This window comes from Vulpes lagopus, chromosome 7 (genome assembly GCF_018345385.1).
Source record: "Vulpes lagopus strain Blue_001 chromosome 7, ASM1834538v1, whole genome shotgun sequence".
NCBI lineage: Eukaryota > Metazoa > Chordata > Mammalia > Carnivora > Canidae > Vulpes > Vulpes lagopus.
Genome location: NC_054830.1, coordinates 62,501,151 through 62,524,554, shown reverse-complemented (window position 1 = coordinate 62,524,554; position 23,404 = coordinate 62,501,151). Strand labels below are relative to the sequence as shown.

The following is a 23,404-nucleotide window of genomic DNA, read 5'->3' as shown; positions in this document are numbered from 1 at the left end:
GTTCATGACACCAAGCCAAGAGCTAGGCCCAGCAGTAGACTCCAGGATACAAACAGAATCCTACCCAGACCATGTCTTTGTGTTGTTCATCATCCTATGAGGGACAGTGACACTGAGAGAGAAAAATGCTGGAATGGAGGCAGAGAAGTCCTCACTATAAGACCCCAGAGCAGTGAGTTACCAACTCCTTCTGAGAGAGGCAAAATGTTTTAGGGAGGCAATGGAAGATGTTTTAACTACATCTGTGTAACCTGGAAGGGCATCCCCAGCAGAGAGAACAGCACATGCAAAGGCTGAGAAGGAAGGTATGAGAAGACATGGAGATTTTTTTCAGTGCGGCTGTAAAGTAGGTTGTGGAGGACAAGAACAACAATAATAACTAACACTTGCATAGTACTTGTTACACACCAGGTACTATTCTAAGTATCTGACATATGTTGGCCCACGCTCACTAAGATCCTATGGCAGCTGCTATTATTTCCCCTAATTGGCGGAGGAGAACACCAAGGCACACAGAGGTGGTCACTTGCCCAGGGCTTGTTGGACTCTTAACAATTAGCATCTTGTATAACCATGAGAGGGACTTGAGTTGTCTTTAGGCCAGTAGAGTTGGCTCGGGATCCAGACTCTGCTCCAGACTTGCTGGGACCTTAACCCTCTCTAGAGGAGCCATTCGTTCTCCCACTGTCAACCTCAATGAAAAGTAATGAAGATAAAAGGGAGAGAGAAGTTAAAAACCTTATCTGTACATGAATCACCACCTAATATAATCCCTCATGTCCCTGGCACATCCTCCTCAGTATGGTGGTGGCATATAAGAAGCCAAGGCCCACAGAGGTTGAATAGCTTGCTAAAGGCCACACAGCCACTCTGCCAAGAGGCAAGACTAGAAGTGAGAAAAAAAGAGAAGGAGGAGGAGGAGGTGGAGGACGAGGAGGAGGAGGGCAAGGATAAGGAGGGAGAAGTGGAAGGGGTAGACGAAGAAGATGAGGAGGAGTGCTCTTTCCTTGAGTCTACATCCTTTTCCACAAAAGCTTTACATAGCCCCTAAGCATAGCTCACCTACTTGCATTTCGAAGTCATGGCACATCCATAGGTCCACATATGATTTCCACGTAAAGCGGAATTATAACTGCATGGTACAAATAAATCATTACTCATCCATTACTGTCCATCGAACCCACATGGATTTATCACCGCTTCATGTCCCATGTCCTGCTCATTCTAACACTCAGACACCAGGGGGGAGGAAGACCCCAATTCCCAGGCTTCTTAGCAAGTTCTGTTGAGTCAATCTCCTTCATATTGCTCAGATTCAGCCTCACTATTGCAACAAGGCATTTCTCTCTTCTCTCCCACCCTATCTCACCCTGCTTTACCCTCCCTCTCCCGCTCCCTCTGCCCCATCATCCACTCACATGCTTTCTCTCTAAAGTAAATAAATAAACCTTAAAAAAAAAGTCCTTTCAGTCCATGGGGCACCTGGATGGCCCTGTCTGTTAAGCATCAGACTCTTGATTTTGAATTGGGTCACGATTCCTGGGTTACAAGATTGAGTCCCACTCTGGGCTCTGCGCTCAGCATGGAGTCCACTTGAGAGTCCTTCTTCCTCTGCCCCTCTCCATACTCACACACTCTCATCCCATCTGTCTTAAACAAACAAACAAACAAACAAACAAATAAAATATTGTATAAAAATGTGCTTTCAGCCCTTGCATGTGTTCTGTTTTCTCTTATTTCTGGACTTTTGCTCATGGTGTCTCATCTCATCCTTCCCTTCTGTCTGGTTTCTTCTCCCCATCCTTTGGGCTTCAGGCATCACTTTTTCAAGGAAGCATTTCAGAACTCCTCTAGGTTGTCTCACAGCCCAACAATAAGTTGCCCATTCTTCCCCTAGTATAGCCTGAAATTGCTTTAGTCCTTCTTTACAACTTCCATTGGACTGTAAGTTCCCTGAGAACAGGGAGCTTCTCACTCTAGTTGCAGGCCCACTGCCTGGCATATAGTAGGGAATCAATAAGTACCGGTTGAGTGAATAAAGAGAGGTCCCCCAGTGACAAGAAACACTCCCCAAGCAGAAAGAGAGACAATAAGAATTTTTAATGCATGGAAAGTCCTGCAGGGACTCTGGGCAGACCCACAGGTAGCAGGAAGAGGCAGGGCTCCTGCAAACTCAATAACGTCTGGAAAAAAAAAAGTCATAAAGACCCAAGCTTCCTCACTGCAACAATCCTCAGGGCCTCCTTCCCGATGCTGAAGAGGTCAGATTGTCTCTCCATAGGTCTCCTTCGGGGTCCATTGCAGGAAGGAAGCTGAGTGTGGCAGGAGGAAGGAAGAAGAGCAAAGGCCGCTTGGTCTCCACCTGAAAGCTCCTGCCTCGGGATTGACTGCCATCCATAAGAAAAAGTTTAAAAAGGAGAGACTTTGATAGAGTCAAATAATATCTTAGAAAAAATAAAAGAGAAAAACGGATAATTCCAGTGGTTACAAAGTTCTCTGCCGGCTATCCACAAGAGAAAGAGTTTGCTTTGGCCTTGCTGGCAAGCCTCATCTGCCAGGCCCATCCTCAGCTGTCCCCCAGCCCCCCCAGGCCCCAGGATCCATGAGAGTACTGCTCCCCCTCCCACGGAGAGTCTCTGTGCTCACGGAGGGCAGCACCCTCCCTCACCGGCCCTTGGACTCCCCATACGTGTTTCGGGCCATGGACACCATCTTCTCCTCGCACGTGATTTTGGTGTCCTTGAGGATGCTGTACCACACCATACCCGCAGGCCGGACCTCCTCACTGCGGCAGAAAAGGTAGGGCACGGTGTCCACACGGCTCTGGATGTAAGCGCTTCGCAGGAGGCTGGAGCAGTGGCTGCTCACCCTCTCCAGTCGCCGCAGGATCAGGTGGGCCTTCCTGAAAGGGAGGACGAGACAGTGATTAAGAGGTAAGCCCTTAATGAGTGATGGATAAAGATCAACTGAGAGATGAGGACTTCCTGTCCCAACAATCTCCTATCCATTCCTTGCCAGAGTGTGGGTATTTCAAACACCTATTTGAAAATCACCTCCGAATTTGTCCTCTTCAATCACGTCATGTGTAGAAAATGAAAGCGACATATAACCTTTTGAATCAGTCTTTTTATTTCTAAGATATGAGAGTCCCAGGAATTATAAGGTCACCAGTCTTGGGACTCTGACCAAGTAGAAATTATTATAATAATGCTACACAGAAATAGCAATTACAACTATAATCTACTGACACCTGCCACACTAGATGCAGAGTAAGTGCTTTACCAATATTTTAAAATTTTATGTAATCTTCACAACAGCCCTGACCATACTCTTCTTTCTACTCACATCAAATGCATGTGAAGCCAAGCTCAGAGAAATGACATTGATGACCAAGGTCAAACATAAAGTTGGCCATTGGGGCTAGGCATTCAGATCTAGGCCTGAACACCCACATAGTCCCTCTCTAACTTCTGCTCTTGCGTTTCTCTAATTTTCTCATATTCTTTCATTTCTCACAGTCAGGAAATTTGGAAATCGTTCATCAAATCCTTAATATCTAGGTCCCCAAATCAGATTTCTCTGGGCATCTCATTTTTCTCACTTCTAAAACAGTGGTGATAGTCTTAGCATTATAAGTGGTGGTGAAGATTCACCATGAGAAATGCCCAAAGCCTGGCACAGAGTAAGCTCCCAATAAATGATACCTATGATTATAAAGTATTGTTGTGATGGTGTCTTAGGGTCAAGGTCATACTGAGCACTAGTCTAAGCAAGAATCACCCTGTCCTGTGGTGATCATCATTAGTAATGTATCTGTCACCCTTTAACTAGGACCAGAGAGGGAGGGCATCCCTCAGGAGGTCTGACAGCTGCATAGAAAATCAAAGCTAGCAAGGATATCCCAGATCCTTGGGTTTCTTGATGACAGCATTATTGACATTTGGGCCAGATAGTTCTCTGTTGTAGGGACTGTCTTTTAGGAAGTCTAGCAGCATCCCTGGGCTGCTTGCTGCCCTTTAAATACCAATAACACTCCTTTGGCCCAGTCATAGCAATGAAATGGTCTCCAGGCATTGTGAATTATCCTCTGGGGGGTAAAAATTGCCCCAACTGGGAACCACTGACCTGGTCTGACCTACCCTTATTAAAGATGTGAAAACTAAGGCTCAGAGAGTGAAAGGGATGCCCTTTTCCTGGGTCATACCATATGTTAGCTTCACTGTCAAGGTGTCTGTCACCATGCGGAATCCAATTTTCTCTACATTCCAATACCTTCAAGATACCCAAGGGCTAAATGAGCAGCTCTCTCATGTTGTCCTCTCAATGCCCCTCTGAGACCCCAGGAGGGAGGGTGTTTTACAACAACAGACCCCACAAATGGGAGACTGTGTTAGGCACCTGCATGGCAGCTGGAAAAGGGGCTGGCTTCTATGTGTGTGTTTTGTGGGCATGATTTATGAGGTACATTTCAAAAAGTCCTCTTTGTATAGTTCACCACTTGGGTGGAATATTTCCTGAGGTGCCAAGAATTCATAGCTTCATAATCACACTCGAGTTGCCACTCTGCCCACGGTCCTCTCTTCCCGCTGGCAGGCACCTCCCAAAGAGGAGCCTGACAAGTCCATCTCCTCCTGGTTTGAGCCCTTGCTCTGTTCTTTAATATCTCTGTGTCCTTGGAAATCTACTTAATGTCTCTAAACCCATGTCTTCACTTGAAAGATGGGGCTGTTGTGAAGTTACAGGAGATAAAGTCATTGACTGATCATTTACTGAGCATTTATTTTACAGTAGGGTTCACACTTTGGTGTGAAAGACAGACAGATGGAAAATTATAACACAAATAGCAAGAGTGATAAGAGGAGGTGTAGGGGTTGAGGGGAGTACAGGAAGGTATCTAGGTAGGAGTGGGAATATCCAAGGAGGCTTCCTAGTAGATAGGCAACTTGTGTTGAGTCTCAAAAATGAGTTGGGGTGAAAGATGACAAAGGCATAATAAAAGGCAGAGGTAAAGGCATAAAGATTAGAGATTACATAGGAGTTCTGAGGGTTTATGGCTGGAATACCATGTGCAAGTGGGCACAGAGTGGGGAAACTGGAGAAGTGGCAGGACCCAGGCCATTGAAGCTTAGGATGTTGGTTGTACAGAATAATGGTACACCACCCAGGCTCTGGAGCATGACTGCTCAGGTTCAAATCCAGGCTCAGCCACTTACTAGCTCTGTGATATTGAGGGAATTGTTTAATCAAGTGTGACCCAGTTTCTTTATCCATGAAATGGATGAAATGGGAATAATACCTGTATCTACCACAAAGCTTGTTTAAAAAAAATTGATGAATCTATAACAAACCTTCAACAAATGATATATAAATATATAACCACCTCCCATCAGTATCCTTATTTGTGTACCCGTGTAAGCCTAGAGCACCTTTGCAAGTCAATGGCAGGAGACAGACAGAAATAGTAACAGCCTCTAAGTGGGGGTCAGAGTTCTGGGTTGGAGACACAGTGTGTACTCTGAGAATATAAAAAGAGGCCACCTAATCATAAATTTGGGGGCTTGGAAATCTTCCCAAGGGTTGTAACGTCTGCATCAGGACTTCAATGACAAGACAGGTTTTTCAGGTAGATGGGTGGCAGAGGAAAGAGCCTACCTAAAGTTAGATAAGAGAAAATATGAACCACAAGTGCTTTGAAATAGAGTGAAGAATGGGTGAGAGACTAGTCAGTTTGGCAGACATCAGACCATTGAGGCTCTTCAAAGTCATGGTGAAGTATTATACTTTGGAAGCAATGGAGAGTGACTGCTGCAGACAGTCACAAGAAACAAGCTACAAATATAAAATGAGGTTGGAAAGGGAAATTCCTCCAACATGTCCAAAAGCTTTGCCCCCAAAGGCCCAGCCACCTCCTCAAGGAGAATCCTGGAACTCAACTGAACCAAGTTGAATGGATGGGAACACTGAGGTTTGGAGTGAGAAAGTCGTTTAAGAGAACAACTTAAATTAGTAACAGCGGCAGAGCAGGAACCAAAGCTCCTGACTGTACAGAGCCAAATTGAAATACATGAACCTGGAGTCACAGATTCAAATCCTAGCTCTATAACTTAACAGCTCTGTGGATCATCAGCAAGTTCTTTGATGCCACTCTTCGTTATGGCATCAGTAAAATGCAGGTGATTGCAGTGTTTTAGGGAGACAGAGATAACCTGAGTAGTTTGCTTACTCCTAGTAAATGTTAGCCAAGATCCAAATAGCATACTGTAGTAGACAGGACACAGGCTTCAGAGGCCATTAGAGTGGTCACTTCTGCTCTGTAGGTCTGTCTGCCCATTTGTAAAATGGGATTAGAGATGCTTATTTCTAGTGCTGTTGTTAGCCTGAAATGAAGTGCCTGCCCTGGGCATCCAGCACAGAAGTCTGTACACAATAGGCACTAAACCTGTGTCAGTTCACTTAACTATCCCTGTTCTTTTTCCAGTGCACACACCGCCTCAGACCTTGGCTTGCATTTAGTCAACAAAGACAGGAGAAGTCAGAAGGTGACGCCATGGAGAGAAGGGTTGGAGGTGCTCAAAGGCCAGAGAGGAGGAGGCAGGAGTGAGAGACCAAAGGCGAGACTGCTCGGCAATAAATTTGTAGGCAATGGAGAAGCATAAATCAAAGGCCAGGCATGGTCCAAGCTTTCCCTGGAGAGGGAATCGTAGGTCAGAGTGACCACTTTTCTCAAATACTGGAAATGAAATCTTCCTCACAGAGACAGGACCCAGGCCCACTGGAATAGGAAGCCAAAGGTAAAGGAGTGACACCACACATTAATTTATGGTTGTATTAGCAAGCGAGACTGAGACAGGAATGGCTTGTGGGGGAGTCAGGGGCTGAGTTCTGATGCCACTTCTCCGGGAACTGTAGAACCTTTGACCGATCATTCTATTCCCAGCACCATTACCCAATCAGCTGTTGACACAGTTAGTGGATAGAGACCTAATTTCTAAGGGGGACTTGGAATGGAGAGGGATAAAAAAAGAGGCAGTAAGGAAACATTCCTATTGGCCTCTCTCCCTCCTCCCTATCTCCTTGAGTTGAGCTTAAATGTCTCTGTGTTAGCTGACCTCAAGCTTAATGAGAGTTGAGGGCATGACGTGGTTGCACAAAAATGGGACACAACCTCCAGAAGCAGATAGGGCAGATTAAGAAAAAGAATGACTTCATTCATATTGCCCTGGTCAGGCCACATCTGGAGAACCCCAGTCACTTCTGGTAAGAGGGACCTGTGCAAACTCTAGTCAGATCATGATGCTGAAAATTGTCTTAAAAGCAAGTCTTAGGAGAAAGTGTGGGAAGCAGGAATGGAATGTGTCCACAGAAGGGGGATATTTAGGCAAATGGTTGTGTTGTCCTAATAAATAAAGGTTGTGTGTGTGGGGAGGGGGGTGGAAACTGAAACTAAATATAATCCTCGCCACAATTCTAGAGTTATACTTTAGTCCCAATATTTAGGTAGTAAAAGTGAGCTCAGGCTGGTCATATAATTTGACCAGGGTTAACCGTGTGGAAACAGCATCTAGACCTCTGTTGCAAGGCACCCCAGTGTTATCAATGACGTCACCTTCAAATTAACAGAAGGCAAATGTTGACTCAATATAATTTAAAAACAAATTAAAACTGGAGCCCTCTGAATATAGAATGGATCCTTCCATATTTTCAGTGGGCTTCCTTCCCTGGAGATGATCAAATCAAGTATGTTTTAGAAAGGAGTTTTAGTCTGTTTGGGTTTATGCAACAAAATACCACAGGCTGGGTAGCTTATAAACAACACAGATTAGTTCTCTGAGTTCTGAAGGTCAGGAAGTCCAGGCTCATAGCACTGGAAGATGCAGTGCAGTGGCTGGTGCGAGGTAGCTTCCTGGTCCATAGACAGTCCATTCTGGCTATGCCTTCACATGGTGGAAGGGGTAAAGGATCTCTTTGGTGTCTCTTCTGTAAAAGTAGAGATTACCATTCAAAAGGGATCCATTCTCATGACCTAATTGCCTCCCAAAAGCCCCATCCCTAAATACTATCACCTTGGACATTAGATTTGGGACCCGAGAATTTTCAGGGATACAATATTCAGACCATAGCAGAATCTAATAATTGTAGAAGTTGGAGAAGATTTGTGTTGTTTTGTTTGCTTTCAATCTAAAAGGAATTAGGGGCTTTGTTCACAGAGAAATGCCATCTGATGGGCATCTGATGAGCACTTCACAACAGAACCTGGTGTGACACAACTGTTGAGACATGGAGTTCCTCACGGGAGAGGACCACATGTGTTGAGGTTCATGCTTCAAAGTCATGCCGAAATTTCATCTTCAGGAAGTCTTCCAGATTTTCCCAGCTATCATAAGCCATCTTCCCCCCCCCCACCTTTTGCTACTGAATCCTTTTGTTTCTCTGTTGTGATACATACTACGTTCTGCCTTAGTTGTGTACTTATCTTGGGATGCAATGTGCTATAATGGACAGGATATTGGTTTTAATTTTGCATTTTGAGGTTAGTTTAAATTTGGCCCCTGATAGTTACTAGCTGTGTAACCTTAAACAATTCAATTCAATTCCACTGATTCTCCAGTGCTTACTCTTCAAAATTGATGGTTCAGGAGATTAAATGACATATAAATGACTGGGCCCATAATAGGAGCTCGACTAATATCTCCCACTGCTTCTTGGACTGTGTAGTCCCCCTGTTGCCCAGGTCCTGGTTGCACAAGAAGAAGGAATTAACAAGGGTAAACTGGCTTGAACTGAGGAAATTCTCAGTCCCTGGCTTTTAAAATCCAGTAATTCTCTAGCAGGAATTGATAAACAGAATGAAATGGCACAAGAGCATCGATGTGGACCTAGGGAAGTAATCTGGCAAATGGGCAAAACGTTTATATAGATTTGCTTATAACAGCAAAGCATTCGGAAGAAACCTTGTTGGTCTTTAATAAAAGGCTCAGTTAACATATGATACATTCATAAAATTGCATGGCTAAAGGGCCCTCCCAGATAACATATGTGCATATGCATCCAGGAGAAAAGACTTGTTAAGTGTAAACAGGCAGATACCAGGATCTAGTATACATATTTGTTGAACATTTCAGAGTTGGTGGAAATAGGGCTGTGGCTGTAGATGCAGGTATATCCATAGGCCTGTACCAGCATCCCTATTCATGTGCACATCCATGGAATACCTGTATCAACATCTGGAAAGCGCAGGGCTAATGATTTTATCTCTGAGTTGGGATAATGGGATTCAGAGGTGCAAACTGTTCACTTTCCATTTTTTTAAAGATTTTATTTGTTTATTTATGAGAGAGAGAGAGAGAGAGACAGACAGACAGACAGACACAGGCAGAGCGAGAAGCAGGCTCCATGCAGGGAGCCCGATGTGGGACTCGATCCTGGGTCTCCAGGATTATGCCCTGGGCTGAAGGTAGGCACTAAACTGTTGAGCCACCCAGGGATCCCCACTTTCCATTTTATGTATACACCCACATCATGCAGATGTCATAGAGTAAGAATTACTTTTAGAACAAAATACAATACGGCATTTCCATTTTGAAGATAATGTGTATACAAACATATATTTTATAGTTGGTGTGATGAACTTGTGCAATGAAACCATGGTTTTATGGATTCCCGGTTGTTCACTGGGGTCATTTTCAGAATAAATACACATAAAATCTAGCCTTGGACTACTCCCCCCAAAACAGAAAACCTGCAGTACAAATACTGCCACCTGGATGTGTATCTTCAACACCAGGTCTGAAATGTGATTCGTAAGATAAGCAGTGAAAATATTTACATTTCGTCCTCTTATTCTCTCACAAGAAACCACAAGACCTGCCCCAAAATCCATTCCTTAACTGAGGTTGAGTTTGACAGAATGTCAACTAACCCAGTGGTTTCAGTGTGGAATGGATACAGACTTCAAGACAGCAGCCAACCTTGTTATACCATTAGTGGGAACAATGATCCATGGGACACTTGTTCAAAGGCCTAATGTGTTTTGTTTGTATTTATCCACTCTAAGACAACTTAAGATACATGAAATGCCACTGACTTAATAGCAGCCTTTTAAGGAAAGAAGGAAGAATGTAACACTAAGCGTGCACATCCATTGTACCCTGTCCATCCTGATTTCAGAAATGTCAAAATATGCAGAAAAATTACAAGTGTCTCTGAGATCCATAGGAATATGGCCCTAGAAGCCTAAGTGTGCTTTTGTTCCCAATATCCTAGAAATTCCAAAAGACTTAATCCATGATAGCTTAAGGAAAGAGCTAATATTATCTTGACCTGCAAGAATGTACAGTGACATCAAATTTGCTTATTTTCATTCTGGACACAGAAACCATGGTTCATAGAAATGTGCCAACTCTCCTCAGATGGGAAAGGCTTGTCTTGCTATGTTGAGAAAAATCCCAGGCTAAACCAAGCCTGTGACGATGTCTGCGATCTATTAGCAATGTCTGCCCTGGAAGAAAGAGGGGCTGAGATAGTAAATATACTATTACTAGTCCAGAGAGATGAATTCACCGAAACAACATCTCTTCTGTGCTTGCTCTCTTCTTTCTACTCTATCATTTCAGCCAAATGTAGCTGAGAGGATCGAGAAGCCCAAGGGTGGTCAAGGGTGTTCTGACTAAAGGCAATTCTGGTCCTTAGCCACCTATGAGCTCAGTTCCTCATGTCTCCTAATAGGAACCGTATGGCTGGGACAGCCGGCTGTCAGCAGGTCTTCTCTGAGCAGCTGTTTGTGACACCTGTGGCTGCCACGGGAACCAGGATCTGGAGGCCACTGGCCTGATAGACTTCCTAGGCAGAGGTAAGAGATGCCCTTTTATCACTAAACTACATCGAGCTACGTGACTACAGATATAGGGAGAGGTACAGAATATTTTGGGGTTTGGTGATTAGGGCCAAGAGAATCCTAATAGAGTTCATCCCATAGCATAAGTCCTCCTGGGAGGAGCTCTTGACATCCTGACCAGCCTAGGTCCCTGAGAATCAGGGCGTGCTGAGTGGAGGGGAAAGGACAGTCTGAGTGTGCCTCTCTGCCCTTTATGACCTTTAGGGCTTTAGGTTCCTTGGCTTCCCAGCTGGAAGGGACTTTGGAGCCCAGCCCTTTTATGTTACAAGTAGGGTCCAGAATGGCAATGGAATTTGTCCAAGGTCACACAGCAAGCAGATGGCAGATGTAGGACAGGAACCAAAGTTTCCTGGTTCCAGGGCAGTGTCTCGCCCTCTCGCCTTTACACTTTGCAAACCCTTCAGAGTCATGGCACATTTACCCAAACTGCTCCTCTGTTTAAGACCTTTACCTGGCTTTTGGGAGAAAGAACAATCTCCTGAACAGAGCTCACAAGAGCCATCATGATCTGCCCTCTGCTGACCTCACCACCTTGGTTCCCCCACCTCCTCACCTTGAACTCTCTGTTCCAGTGAGATCTGTACTTCTTGGCTCAAGTGTATCCTCTTAACGACCCACCCCAACACTCGTCTTTGTACTGGCTGTTCCTTGTGATGAGAACATCGTCTCCCTTCTGCCTGGAGGACTCCAGTTCATCATTTGACGCTAGGCACAGACCTCATGTTCTTCCCTGTGGATCATTCTTTGAGGTCCATGTCTGGATCAGCTGTGCCAGCTATTGCCATCTAGGACCTTATCACTCCCAAGTGTGCTTTTGGGAATAGCAACAGGGGCATCACCCCAGAGCTTAGTAGAAATGCAGAATCTCAGGCCAATCCTAAGCCACTAAGTCAATTTGAAAGTCAGCAAGGCTCTCAGGGGATTCTCATGCACATTCCAATTAGAGAAGCCCTCTGCTATAAAGCAAACTCCCTGCCCTCCTTTTTATGGCACATGCTTCCTATCGCATTTCACTAAAACTGCCTATAGACTTTTTCTTACTAGATGCTGCTCCCTGTAAAGGCAGGATCTATCTTCTTCATTCATATATTCTCCAGCCCATAGCACAGAGCCGGGCACATAGTGGGCACATTAAATGAATTAGTGAATAAATAAATTAATGAAGTGTGGTCTCCTCAGCTCTCTCAGTATTTGCAAGGACAATACATTTTTTGATTCCTATTTTTGAGTAGGAAAGACCTTAGAGTTCATGGGATTCAATTGTTTCCAACTGTGACCCACAGATCTTTGAGAGCTCAGAGAGACCTAAGGGTCCCTTGGGATTGGGAGAAAGAGTAATTGAATGGAGATGCATCAGGTGGGGCTCCAGGCCACCCTCTCTAGCTTCTACCAGAACAACCGTTCAATCTTCTGAGCCACAAATCCACTCATCCTGTTATCCAATTATTTAACAAGTAGTTATTTGGCACCCACTTAGAAGAGAGACTAAGACATAAAGAATCACTAAGTACATATAAGCAGACATAGTAGTGCAGAAGAGAGAGAACACAATGGTAAACACATAAGCAACACGAGATACTGAAACTAGTAGGTATGATGCAGAAAATTAAGACATGTTGATTAGGAGAACAGGTAGAAATTTTAGAGGATTCTCTGAGAAAGTAGCATTCTAGTTAAGACCTGGGGTTATACATAAGATCTATTTAGAAAAAAAAATACTGCTAAAAAGTAAGGGTTCCCCTAGTTCATCGTCATCATTTTAAAGATGAGGAAGCTGAGGGCCAAAGAGAGAACCAGAACCCAAGGTAGCCCAGTGAGGATAGATGAGGATGCAGCTATCCTGATCCCTGCTGACATGCCCATGTGGGATGTTAGCGGAATCTCATATCCTCCCCCAGAGACTAGACAGACTGAGAAGAGAGGAAACTGGGTGACACCAATCTGGGTTGGCGGACAGTGACTGGTGACGGGTTGGCTGGAGGTTACTGGGTTATCGCAGTCCATTACCAAGTGGGTTGTCCTGCCTCTGTGGGAGGCCAGGCACCCTTTCCAGAAGATTTATGTCCTGGAAGGTCATAAAGGAACCCAGAAGGTTGTAAAGACAAAGTCAGGAGCGGAGCTCTGGTTTAGCTTCCACCCAAACTCTCTGAGCCCTGTGGGAAAGCCCCATAAAGTGGGATGCCTTTCCCTGTCCATGGGCAAGATGGCAGCCTGGATGACTCACACAGTGGCTTTCATCTGGGGCTCTGGGCTTCTGCCTGTCTGCCCTCTTTTAGCTTTTATCTAAAGAAGCTTCCTTTCATGTGAAAGAGAAAAAGTTATAGTCCAGGACCCAATGGGCAGATAAGGTCTATTCCAGGGAGAGATCCCTTTTATCCCTGACCAGGCTCTCATCCGTTCCCTTGACGGCCTCCAGTCCTTGGAAGGGAAGGATACTACCAGTGTTGTAAGGACTGGGAATGAGAGCTCAGGGCAGAACCAGCCTCCATATCAAACTATGCAACTGTAGGCAGCTCATTTAACCGCATGGGGCCCCCAATTCCTTATCATCTGCAAGATGAGAATATCCTACTTTGCCCAGTTTACAGGGTAATTTTAAAGCTTTTTAAAGCACAGAGTGCCACTGACTAAATATTTCAGCAAGTCACGCAATTCTCTCCCATGCTACTAGTACTTCCCTGCCCCAGAACACCACGTTATCTCCCCCAGATGACTGTAAGAGTAGCCTCGCTCCTGTCTTGACCCCTCTTGAACGTCTAAGCTCCCAACTGTGGTCAGAGGGATCTTTATCCCTCCCGAAGATCTGCTAATATCACCCCCTTGTGAAAAACACTTGAAAAGCTTCCCATTACCCTAGGGAGATAATCCAAATGCTTTAACCCTACTTACAGGGCATTCAGGACTGGCCCCTACTGACCTCTCCCTTCTTATCTTTTACCACTCCTGCTGTCACACACTTTGCTCCAACTATAGGGAAATTCTTTCAGTTCCTCTACACACAGTGTTTACCAAAGTATAGAAGGGGTTCCCCAGGGGCAAGAGAAAGGATTTTAGGTGGTGCTACAGATAATCACAGACTCAGCATTAAACAACAATGAATCACACTGGGAAAGGCAGTCAGATTCTCTTTTTCATTCTCTTCCTCTGCTCCAGACTACTTTAAAAAAGAAACTCTTGGTTCGAGACTGTGTCTTCAGTACCCCCTAACACTTGCTAATCTCCTCTTTAAATGCAGAGCCTCATGCTCTACCAGGATTGAAGAGCATTGTTTCCTGTTATTATTTTTTCCCTTCCATTATATCAAATGTTTACATTTAATTTTCTATTAAACATAGATGGTACTACTCTTCCCTTTATAAAATGATACAGTGTTTTCAAACAGATTTTCAGTGAGATGTAAATCTATGAAATACCAAAACAAAAAGTGCTTACGGCATGGTGATACGCCCAAAATAATAAAAGCAGCAGGCAAATGATGAAAATTTGAGGAAAACCCTGCCCTAAGGTGACATTTTCTCCTTTGTATATTTCCCAGGCTGGTCACTCTGTCCCAAACTCTCCAAACCTCCTCTCCTTTCACTTGTCTGACCCCTATTCACTCTGTCAGTCTCAGTCTCAGGCCCTGGGAAGGCTTCGCTGGGTTACCTAGACCAGATGATTCTGCTGTGCCTCCCCAAAGGGCCCTGTTCTGTTCGTGCTCATTATACTTACCATTCCTATTCTTTTCAATTGCTTGTTTAATTACCTCCAACAGTGAGCTTATCCCTTTTTGTCGCTGCATGGTCAACAACCAACTGGTAAGAGGTGCTATTAAGTAAGTGATGAATGAATGAATGAATGTTGTTAGGTGCAAGGCATAAAAACATAACCACTACTTCATATACTACTTTTTGAAGCTTCAGAAGATAGTGATTGTCTTAGGTACGTTTGAATCCTCCATGGTTCCTAGCACAGCGATTGGTACAGTCACTGCTGGTGATAAAGATCATGTCTTAATACACATTGAATTTAGGAATGTATTTAGTCATGGTCACTAATGGACTTTATTCTAGAAAACCTCAGAGTTGTTCTTTTTTTTTTAAGGGGGAGAGAGGACGGGAGGGAGAGAGAGAGAGAGAGAGAGAGAGAGAGTCAGGGGAATGGGGAAGAAGGAGAAGGAGATAGAGAATCTCAGGCAGGCTCCAATGCAGAGCCTGATGCAGGGCTTGATCTCTTGACCCTGAGGTCATGACCTGAGCCAAAATCAAGAGTCGGACCTTTAACCAACTGAGCCATCCAGGTACCCTTAGAAAACCTCAGATTTCTTATGGAAGTGGGAGGAAAGCCCTAGATTAAGGGCCATGAGCCTGCCGCTATACCCTTTCACTGTCTTGGTTAGGACAGATCTCCTCCAGGAGTTCATGGTTCCCGTCTCCAACACTAAAGGTGGAAGGTGGGTATGTGGACTGACTGAGAGATACAGTGCTGAATGTCTTATCTGACATTCCAGAAGTCTAAGAAGCTAAAATTCCAAGAATCTGTCATTCTCTCTGCCCCTTTCCAATTTCTCACCCTGACATGACTAAGGTAGATGACACTCTCATTTATTTGACAAAGCCCATTGTTAGCCTATGGAATAAAGAGTCTCGTAAAATCAGATAGAAGCCAGAAGGATCCACCACTCCATTCACACTCACACACCCGTCCATACCTGGGCCCAAGCTCATCCTCACTCCTCCAGACAAAGTCGCCAAACTTCTCGTAGTGAGAGTTGTAGTGGTGCTGGACTCGGAACAGCATTGAGGCCGAGACCTCCATCAGCGTGTTGTAGGCAGTCTGCTGCTCCTTTCCACTTGTATACCCATTGTACAGATTGTAGATCTTGTCTGCTATCTCTGAGGGGGAGAAGTGCAGGCACGGATCACTGGACAGCAGGAAACAGTGAGCATGGAAACACACCTTGCAACATGAAGGCACATTTGTGCTGGAATTCACGTGTGTGATATTCAAGGGCTGACAGACTATCAGCTGGAAATAGCAATGTCTATTCTGGGGATGTGCTGGGAGGATGCAATTAAAAAGTGAACGTAAAGCACTCAACACAGGGCCTGGCACAGAGTTAGTGCTCCTAATTCGCAAGCTTCGTTATTAACATATATTTGGTATCCATGATTTCACATAAAATTCCAAACAAACGCAAAGGCTTAAATCTACTGTCTTGGGCTCATCTCAGCAGTCTACTTCTATCTCCTCTCTGTAGTTTTTCCAACATAGTTCTGTGATCAGGTCTAAGAAGTTTCCATTCAAAACACCTCTCAAAGAAAAACCAGACTCTTCTGCTCACCATATATGGCAATTTCTGCTCCTTCAGTTGTTCCTAGAAATCAATGTAACTTAAAGTCATCATGGGTAGCTCCCTTTGAATGGAAGTCCCGTTCTTTCATCTGTGAAGACTCTGATAAAAATTTATACACATCCCCAAGTCATTGCTAACAGTGATTGCCTCTAGAAGAATCTGGGGGACTCAGGTTTAGGATGGAAGGAGCATTTAGTTCATAGTATTTCCACTCTGGTTTTAATTTTTCTGTCTTTTTTTTAACCATATATGCATGTGTTATTTTTAAATAATTATGATGATGATGATGATGATGATGATTAATAATAATCATCATCATCATCAGTGATCAGGAAACCATCTCAAACCCCCTTACTTTTGAGATTTGATAGCTCCTCAATAGGAAGACTATTTCCTCTTGTCCAGTAGCACACAAAGCATGTATTATGGAGCTTATTATTGAGCCATTTGTAGAAATGTCTCTCTCTCTAGAGAGACTAGAATGTGAGTTCCTAAAAGGTGAAGAGCCTGTCTCTTCTGCATTGCTTGTGTACCAGTGCTCTTAGAAAACATTTGCTCAACTTGAAGTGAACCATCAGGTTCTCACAATCTACACCAGGTTTTTGCCAGTCCTGCTATGGACACTTCATCCTCATGTCAGCTAAGAACTAAGTACATGGTGGGTCTGACTGACCGGTTCTATTCTTTTTTTTTTTTTTTTTTTTTTTCAGGTGCCTGACGCTTACAGCTTTACGGGCCAGGAGCAGCATAAAGGTTTAATCCTACTTGCCAACTCGGATAGTCACTGCCTATAGCTCAATGCTGAGGGGTCTGAGACCACCCTAGACTAGATGGAGATGCATGCTGTGATGAGCTATTTGTACCTGCCATGGGCTTAGTGGTGGAGTGGTCTATCGTCACGGACATGCCAACCCTAGCATAGACGGAAGTGGACATGCCAACCCTAGCATAGATGGAAGTGGTCTCTAAAAAGCCTAGGTTAAGGGGCAGGACATAGTCATGGTGCTCTGACTCTCCACCACTCCTTGCCTCTAAGTCAGAACACAGACACATGCTCTGAAAGAAGGGCAAGTCTTTCCACTGGCTGAGATCTTGCTGGTAAATCTCAACTTCCTTCGTGGCTTTGATTAATTTAGTTCCCTATTCTTTCTGTCCTCTTAGTCTCTTCACTTTCTTCAACCTGTGCCAATACATGTATGAGGCAGGAAAGGGGTAGTGGTTAGGGACTGTTGGGTATAGAACTTAGAGAGGAAATATGGGGGTTACCTGGGAAGTGAAGAAATGGATAACCCACCTTCTGCCTTGTTGTCATCCACCAGTGGACAGGCTGTCCTCAGGGTCACTGTGCTGAGCTCTGAGTGCCTCCCTCGTGTATCCACAGCATACAAAGTGAACCTGTAGCAGAGCAAGAAAACAGAGTACTGGGTTGTGGCTTCAGAGAAGGCCCTGGAAGTTGTAAGGTGGAACACGAAATCATAGTGTAAGATCAGCAGTCAAAAGGTGTCAGGGATGCTGAGACTACAAGAGAAGAGATTTTTGGGGAAAAAAAAAATAAAGCAACTGTGAAGCATTTATTGGGCACCAAATGCCTGCTGGGCACTTTGCACTTACTCTCTTATTTTCCAAGTAGGCAAGTCTGGAAGGTGGGGATTAGTGTCACCTGCACCTCAGTGAGGAAACTGAAATTTGATTTTACATTTACCTGTGGTCTCACAGTTACTTAGGGACAGAGCAGTCTGAGTCCTGGGCTTTGGAAGTGAACCCCAGAGCTACCTTGCATGGCTGGACATGCTCATTTACATGTTCTTTCATTCATCCACTTAACAGTTACTGAGCATTAACTGTGTGCCAGGAGCTCTTTTATTCCTATACTGCATGAGCTGCGTACTATGACTGCATTTTATCAAGAAGGACACTGGTTCCAAAGAGGTCATGTAATTGCCCTATTATTCATTACATATTAAGGAAGTAGCAACAGGGGACCAGAACTTAGGTCTGCCTGGATCCAAAGATTAGACACCTAACCACACTGTCAAATCTAATTCCACCTTTTATCTTTCATTAGCTGGCTTGGAGTGCTGGCAAAGGTAAGGAAGGGTGGGGCTGTCCCTAAAACATAGGTCTTAAGAGGCCTAAACATGGGGTATGTTGGCCGCATCTTCATTAAAAAGCTAATCTATTCATCTGCTTTCTGGGTTTTTGGCTTCCACCTTTGGTATAAGAATAACAGCACTGTGATGTGGGCACTAGGTCTCTCCTGTTGTATCTCAGCACTGTGAGTGGAGCTCAGTTGTAGGGCTTACTACCTCTAGTACTGTGTTAGCCAAGAGAAGCAGTGGTGACAGAGGAAGGAGCATGGTCTTGAAGACAGCCAGACGCGGGCTCACATTCTATTCTATTCTCTTCCCTTGCTCTGTGACCTCAGTTGAGTCACTTCTCTGTGCTTACTTCATCTCTCTGAATCAGGCATCTCTAAAGGCTACATGGGTGAGTTATCATTGAAAAGCCTTGCAGAGGCGTTAGAAGTAAGATGACAAACTCCAGGAAGTGAGAATGAGCCAGCGGCAGAGTAGGGAGGTAGGGACAGTCCTGGGTAACACCGTGTAAGCACTTACTACCCTCCCAGCAACCCATCTAGAAAGCGGCAGAGGCGGGATCCAAACCCTGGTCTGCGGCTCCTAGAGGGAGTATATACCGCAGCTTGAGTACAGCGATGTCCTGGCACTTACCAGGGCTGGGTATGGATGGGAGGTACTCGGTAAATATCTGAGTAAATGAATGAACCCGAGCATATCACATCTCATTTCCTAGTCATTTCTACATCAACAAGATGGGGATAATTGTAGAGACAGTGCATGACTGTCTCAGAGATCACATAGAGTGATACAAGAGAAGTGGCTTGCAAGCTGCAGATTTTTATAAAGACCATGTAAACAGCACGGATTTGTACAAGAGTACACATTTAAAAAATGCTTTCTTGGAGAAGAGGCGATGCATTTCAAGTGAGGGTAACACGGAAGGATGTAGTGAATGGAATATGTGAATTAGCCTCAAAACATGAGGAGTTGGAAACTTTTTAAACACGACTTTCCCACTGGCCACTGATGTTTCCATGGCACTTCTGCAATACACTCCCTCCACCAAGAGGGTCTAGGGTCACCTCCCTGCGTAGCCAAGCAGCATGAATAACAGCATGCCGGGGAAGAAGACGCCTTAGATTTTCAAGTTACGAAACCTGCATAGAGGGGACCCTGGGGGGGCTCAGGGGTTGAGCGTCTGCCTTTGGCTCAGGGCATGATCCCAGAGTCCGGGGATCAAGTCCCACATTGGGCTTCCTGTGAGGAGCCTGCTTCTCTGTCTTTCATGAACAAATAAATAAAATATTAAAAATAATAATAATAAAACCTGGGAAGAATCCTTGCTTTCCTCAGCTGCTGGCTGAGTATTCTCTGGGCTTCAGTCTCGGTAGAGAGGGTGAAGTTATCCATCCCTCACAGGTTTGGGGCCGAGACTCAATGATACCACAAGAGATCAGGCCTGGCTCAATCTTTGCTCCCCAAAAGGTAGCTTCTATTTGTGTCATTAGAGTAAACCAAATGTGTCAGTGGAGGCCTCGGTGTGGAGGAGGCCTCAGGCCACCCTGCTGGCGGGGGCGGAGGGGTGGAAAAAGAGGAAGATGTCAACCTCACAGGCCTGGGTCAAAAGTCACAAGGCCAAGCGCTTTCTGCCCGGCTCAGCTGTAATTGTAGAACTGTTCCAGAGACACATCTGAAAGCTGTTAGGGGACCCGGCAGGGCTTGGAGGGGGCTTTTTGTGAGGGGAAGAAAGTGGCGGCCCCTCATGTGGAGAAGGAGAGCGAGCTAGAGACCGGGAAGCAGACGTAGGGACACACCCACACAGCAGAGTGGAAAGTGGGGATGGAGACAGAGAGAGAGGGTGCAGGTGGGCCTCAGGGTCGCTCAGGGGATTCAGGAAGGGTGCCAGCTGCCTTCACCTCAGTTCTTCCATCTTCTCTTTGCCCACCGGAGCAGGCTGAGGTCCACCGATAATCTGAATTAGAGCCCCTGAGCCATCACCAAACTCCACATCCTTATTTCCACGTGGGGAAACGGAGGCCCAGAGAGGAAAGATGCTTAATAAAATCAGAGTAGACATTGGCTTTTCTGACCCCCGCCCCGGTGCTCCTTCTATACACCACCCTGCCTCTGGTACCACTGGCTGAGTTAGGTCCCACTGCACCTACGGGAACTTTTATTACAAAAGAGGTAGCTCCAAGGATGGAGCGGGATGGGCTATTTAGCAACTGAAGTTCCAGGCTCAAACCCTATTCTTTTCTCCGACTTTGTTTTAGGGGAAAGAACAGTGGCCAAGGTGCCTGAAACAAACAAAATGAACACACACACACACACACACACACACACACACACACACAAGTACACAGAACAAACCAGTGGTTTTCAGAGGGCTCGGGTGTAAGGAGATAAGCAAGACAGGTGATGGGAAGTAGGAGGCATGGCCGTCCAGTTATGAATAAGTCAGGGGATGAAAGGTCCAGCATGGGGAATATGGTCGATGGCATCTAATAGCGTTGCCTGGTGACAGATGGTAGCTACCCCTGCGTGATGTAGAAAGTTGTTGAATCACTACGTTCACTACCTGAAACTAATGTAATATAGTGTGCCAGCTATCCCTGAATTAAAAGAAGAGAAAACCACGCTCTTGTCCCAGGTTTTACACAGACTGGGGCCTGGGAGATCTTGGATGACTAAACAATACGGCTTCCATGTACTGCGATTTCAAAGTGCGGGTAAGTGCCTTGGGATTGACTACACAAATGCAAAGTATTATTTAATGTTTCTTCATCACCCTCGGGACTAAATCCAAGTCCCTTACCAGGGGCTCAGTGCAGCTCTTTGGTCTTCACTCGTTTGACTGTCCTAATATCACTGAACCTAAAACTCTGGCTACACATCCAGCCTCGTTTACTGATCTTCGCTTCCTATTCTTGTTTCATAGTAGAACCAGAGCAAACTGCCAGTGGTTCCATGATATGGAATCTACCTCTGGGCCTTTGCACATGAATACACATCTGTGTGGCTTATCCTTGCCCTTCCCCAGTTGACCCCCTTCTACCTTGTGCTTGGAGCATCAGTGGAGCCCCATCTCCTCCAGTAAAACTTCCTCTGCCCACGGTGCCCTGTTACAGCACATGCCGCACGACTAGGTCAGTGCTCATACACTTCTCTCTTGCCCCCAGGAGTACACGTGTTCAGGACTGGAATACGGCGCTGCCCATCTCTATCCACCCACCGACATCTGGTGCTCAGACATCTAAATCACGCGATGCTCGGCAAGTATTTGCCAGAATGAATGACATACTGAATGAATGACTCAGTCGACTAGGAAGTCGTAGCTCCCCTGTCTGGAAATCAGCTTCCCTGTCTGTGAAATGAACAAAAGGGGGTTTGGTTGAAAGGTCATTATAAGAGATAGAATGACAGGATGGCTGAACACATGAGCCTGGAATGAGGCTGTTCGGTTTTAAATTCTGGCTTCCCATTTATTGCCTGTGTGAGGCCTTGTGTCGATGTACTCACCTGTGAAATAGGAATCATGATATTACAACCCACTGTATAGCGTAGCTGCCAGAGTAAAAAGCGACGTGGGGAAGTGCTCACTATGCTGCCTGGCATGTGCTGACGCTCAGCGAGGGACAGTTGCGGTGTCATCATCAATAGTTATCATGAGACTGCACGAGGCTCTGAGCACCCCCCCCACCCCGTCTCCCCCAGACATCCAGAAGAAGCCGTCCTAGTGGAAATCAGAGGAGAGTGGGTGGAGAGGAAGCTGTTGTTGGTCCCATCCAAGACCCCTAGACCCCCTCGCAGCGGGGGTGAGAGAATGAAACCGAGAAGTTAATTGGCGGTGAGAGCTTCTCACGGATCTGACAGGGGGTAAGAGCGGGGATGGAGCCCCAGAGGCCCACATCAGGACCAGGTCCCCGAGAGTACGGGAGAATGCGTTTGAAGTCTCCAGGCCAACGCCTGCTCTTCCCCAGCCGCCACATGATTTAGGCATTCTGGGGAGGCAAAAGTCTCCTCGCTGATTTGAAGGGAAACAGATGTTTCCAGGCCAGAGGCCCTGGTCTTGTAAAATGCTCCTTCCCCCCACACAGCTTTGGCAAACAACTTCCCAGTTAGTTTAAACCCCACCCCCCCACTCCTACCCCCACCCCACTGCCCCACACCCAACCTACCATCACTCCCCTCCCCGCCATTCCCGCCACAACGTGGCAGTCGGTGTGGTGGGAAAAGCAGAGTCCCAGCTCCGGCTCCGCATCTGAGCAGCAGGCCGGCCAGGGACACCCAACTGCCCTTCTCCGATGGGCCTCAGTCTCCCGTCTCTGTGGTGAAGAAACTCAACCAGTATCACCTCTCAGGATAGGCTAGATCTGACATGTTAGGGATTGAAAAACAATTTTTTTTTCCTCTGAAAGAGTCAGTATTAATTGTTCCAGATCTTTTCTCATTGCAATCTATGACAAACAGCATGGGATTGCATATCAAACTGCGCTGGCCTTGAGTCTAGCTAGACTCTATCAGCTACCGGGCAAGTAGTGACTTAACCGTGGGCCTTGGTTTCCTTATCTGTAACATGGGACCAAGGTTCCATCTCACAGGGTTGTGAGAATTAAATCAGAATTTACAAATACCCACCATTTGCTTCAACATGGATGGAACTGGAGGGTATTATGCTGAGTGAAGTAAGTCAGTCGGAGAAGGACAAACATTATATGTTTTCAATCATTTGGGGAATATAAATAATAGTGAAAGGGAATATAAGGGAAGGGAGAAGAAGTGTGTGGGAAATATCAGAAAGGGAGACAGAACATAAAGACTCCTGACTCTGGGAAACGAACTAGGGGTGGTGGAAGGGGAGGAGGGGGGGTGGGGGTGAATGGGTGACGGGCACTGAGGGGGACACTTGACGGGATGAGCACCGGGTGTTATTCTGTATGTTGGTAAATTGAACACCGATAAAAAATAAATTTATTATTAAAAAAAAGAATTTAATCCCCTCACCCACATTTTAGGTTTCTTATGAATGAAACTCCGTGTCATACCTCTTCCCTTGGACGACCCAGAATGCACAGAACAGTTGTGCTCAGAGCAGGT

The 23,404-nt window shown here is 45.5% G+C and overlaps 1 protein-coding gene across 1 annotated transcript in view; it reads right to left on the bottom strand.

Annotated features, from left to right (window-relative positions):
- Positions 1-2,085: 2,085 nt before the first annotated feature.
- Positions 2,086-23,404, bottom strand: part of ASTN2 (astrotactin 2) — an 861,071-nt gene continuing 839,752 nt past the window's right edge. The window contains exons 21-23 of the mRNA XM_041762437.1: positions 17,524-17,624; positions 15,585-15,768; positions 2,086-2,902 (exon numbers count right to left, since the gene is read on the bottom strand). Of these exons, the coding sequence (XP_041618371.1) occupies positions 2,665-2,902; positions 15,585-15,768; positions 17,524-17,624 (523 nt within the window). The 3' untranslated portion in view covers positions 2,086-2,664. The remainder of the gene's footprint in view (positions 2,903-15,584; positions 15,769-17,523; positions 17,625-23,404) is intronic.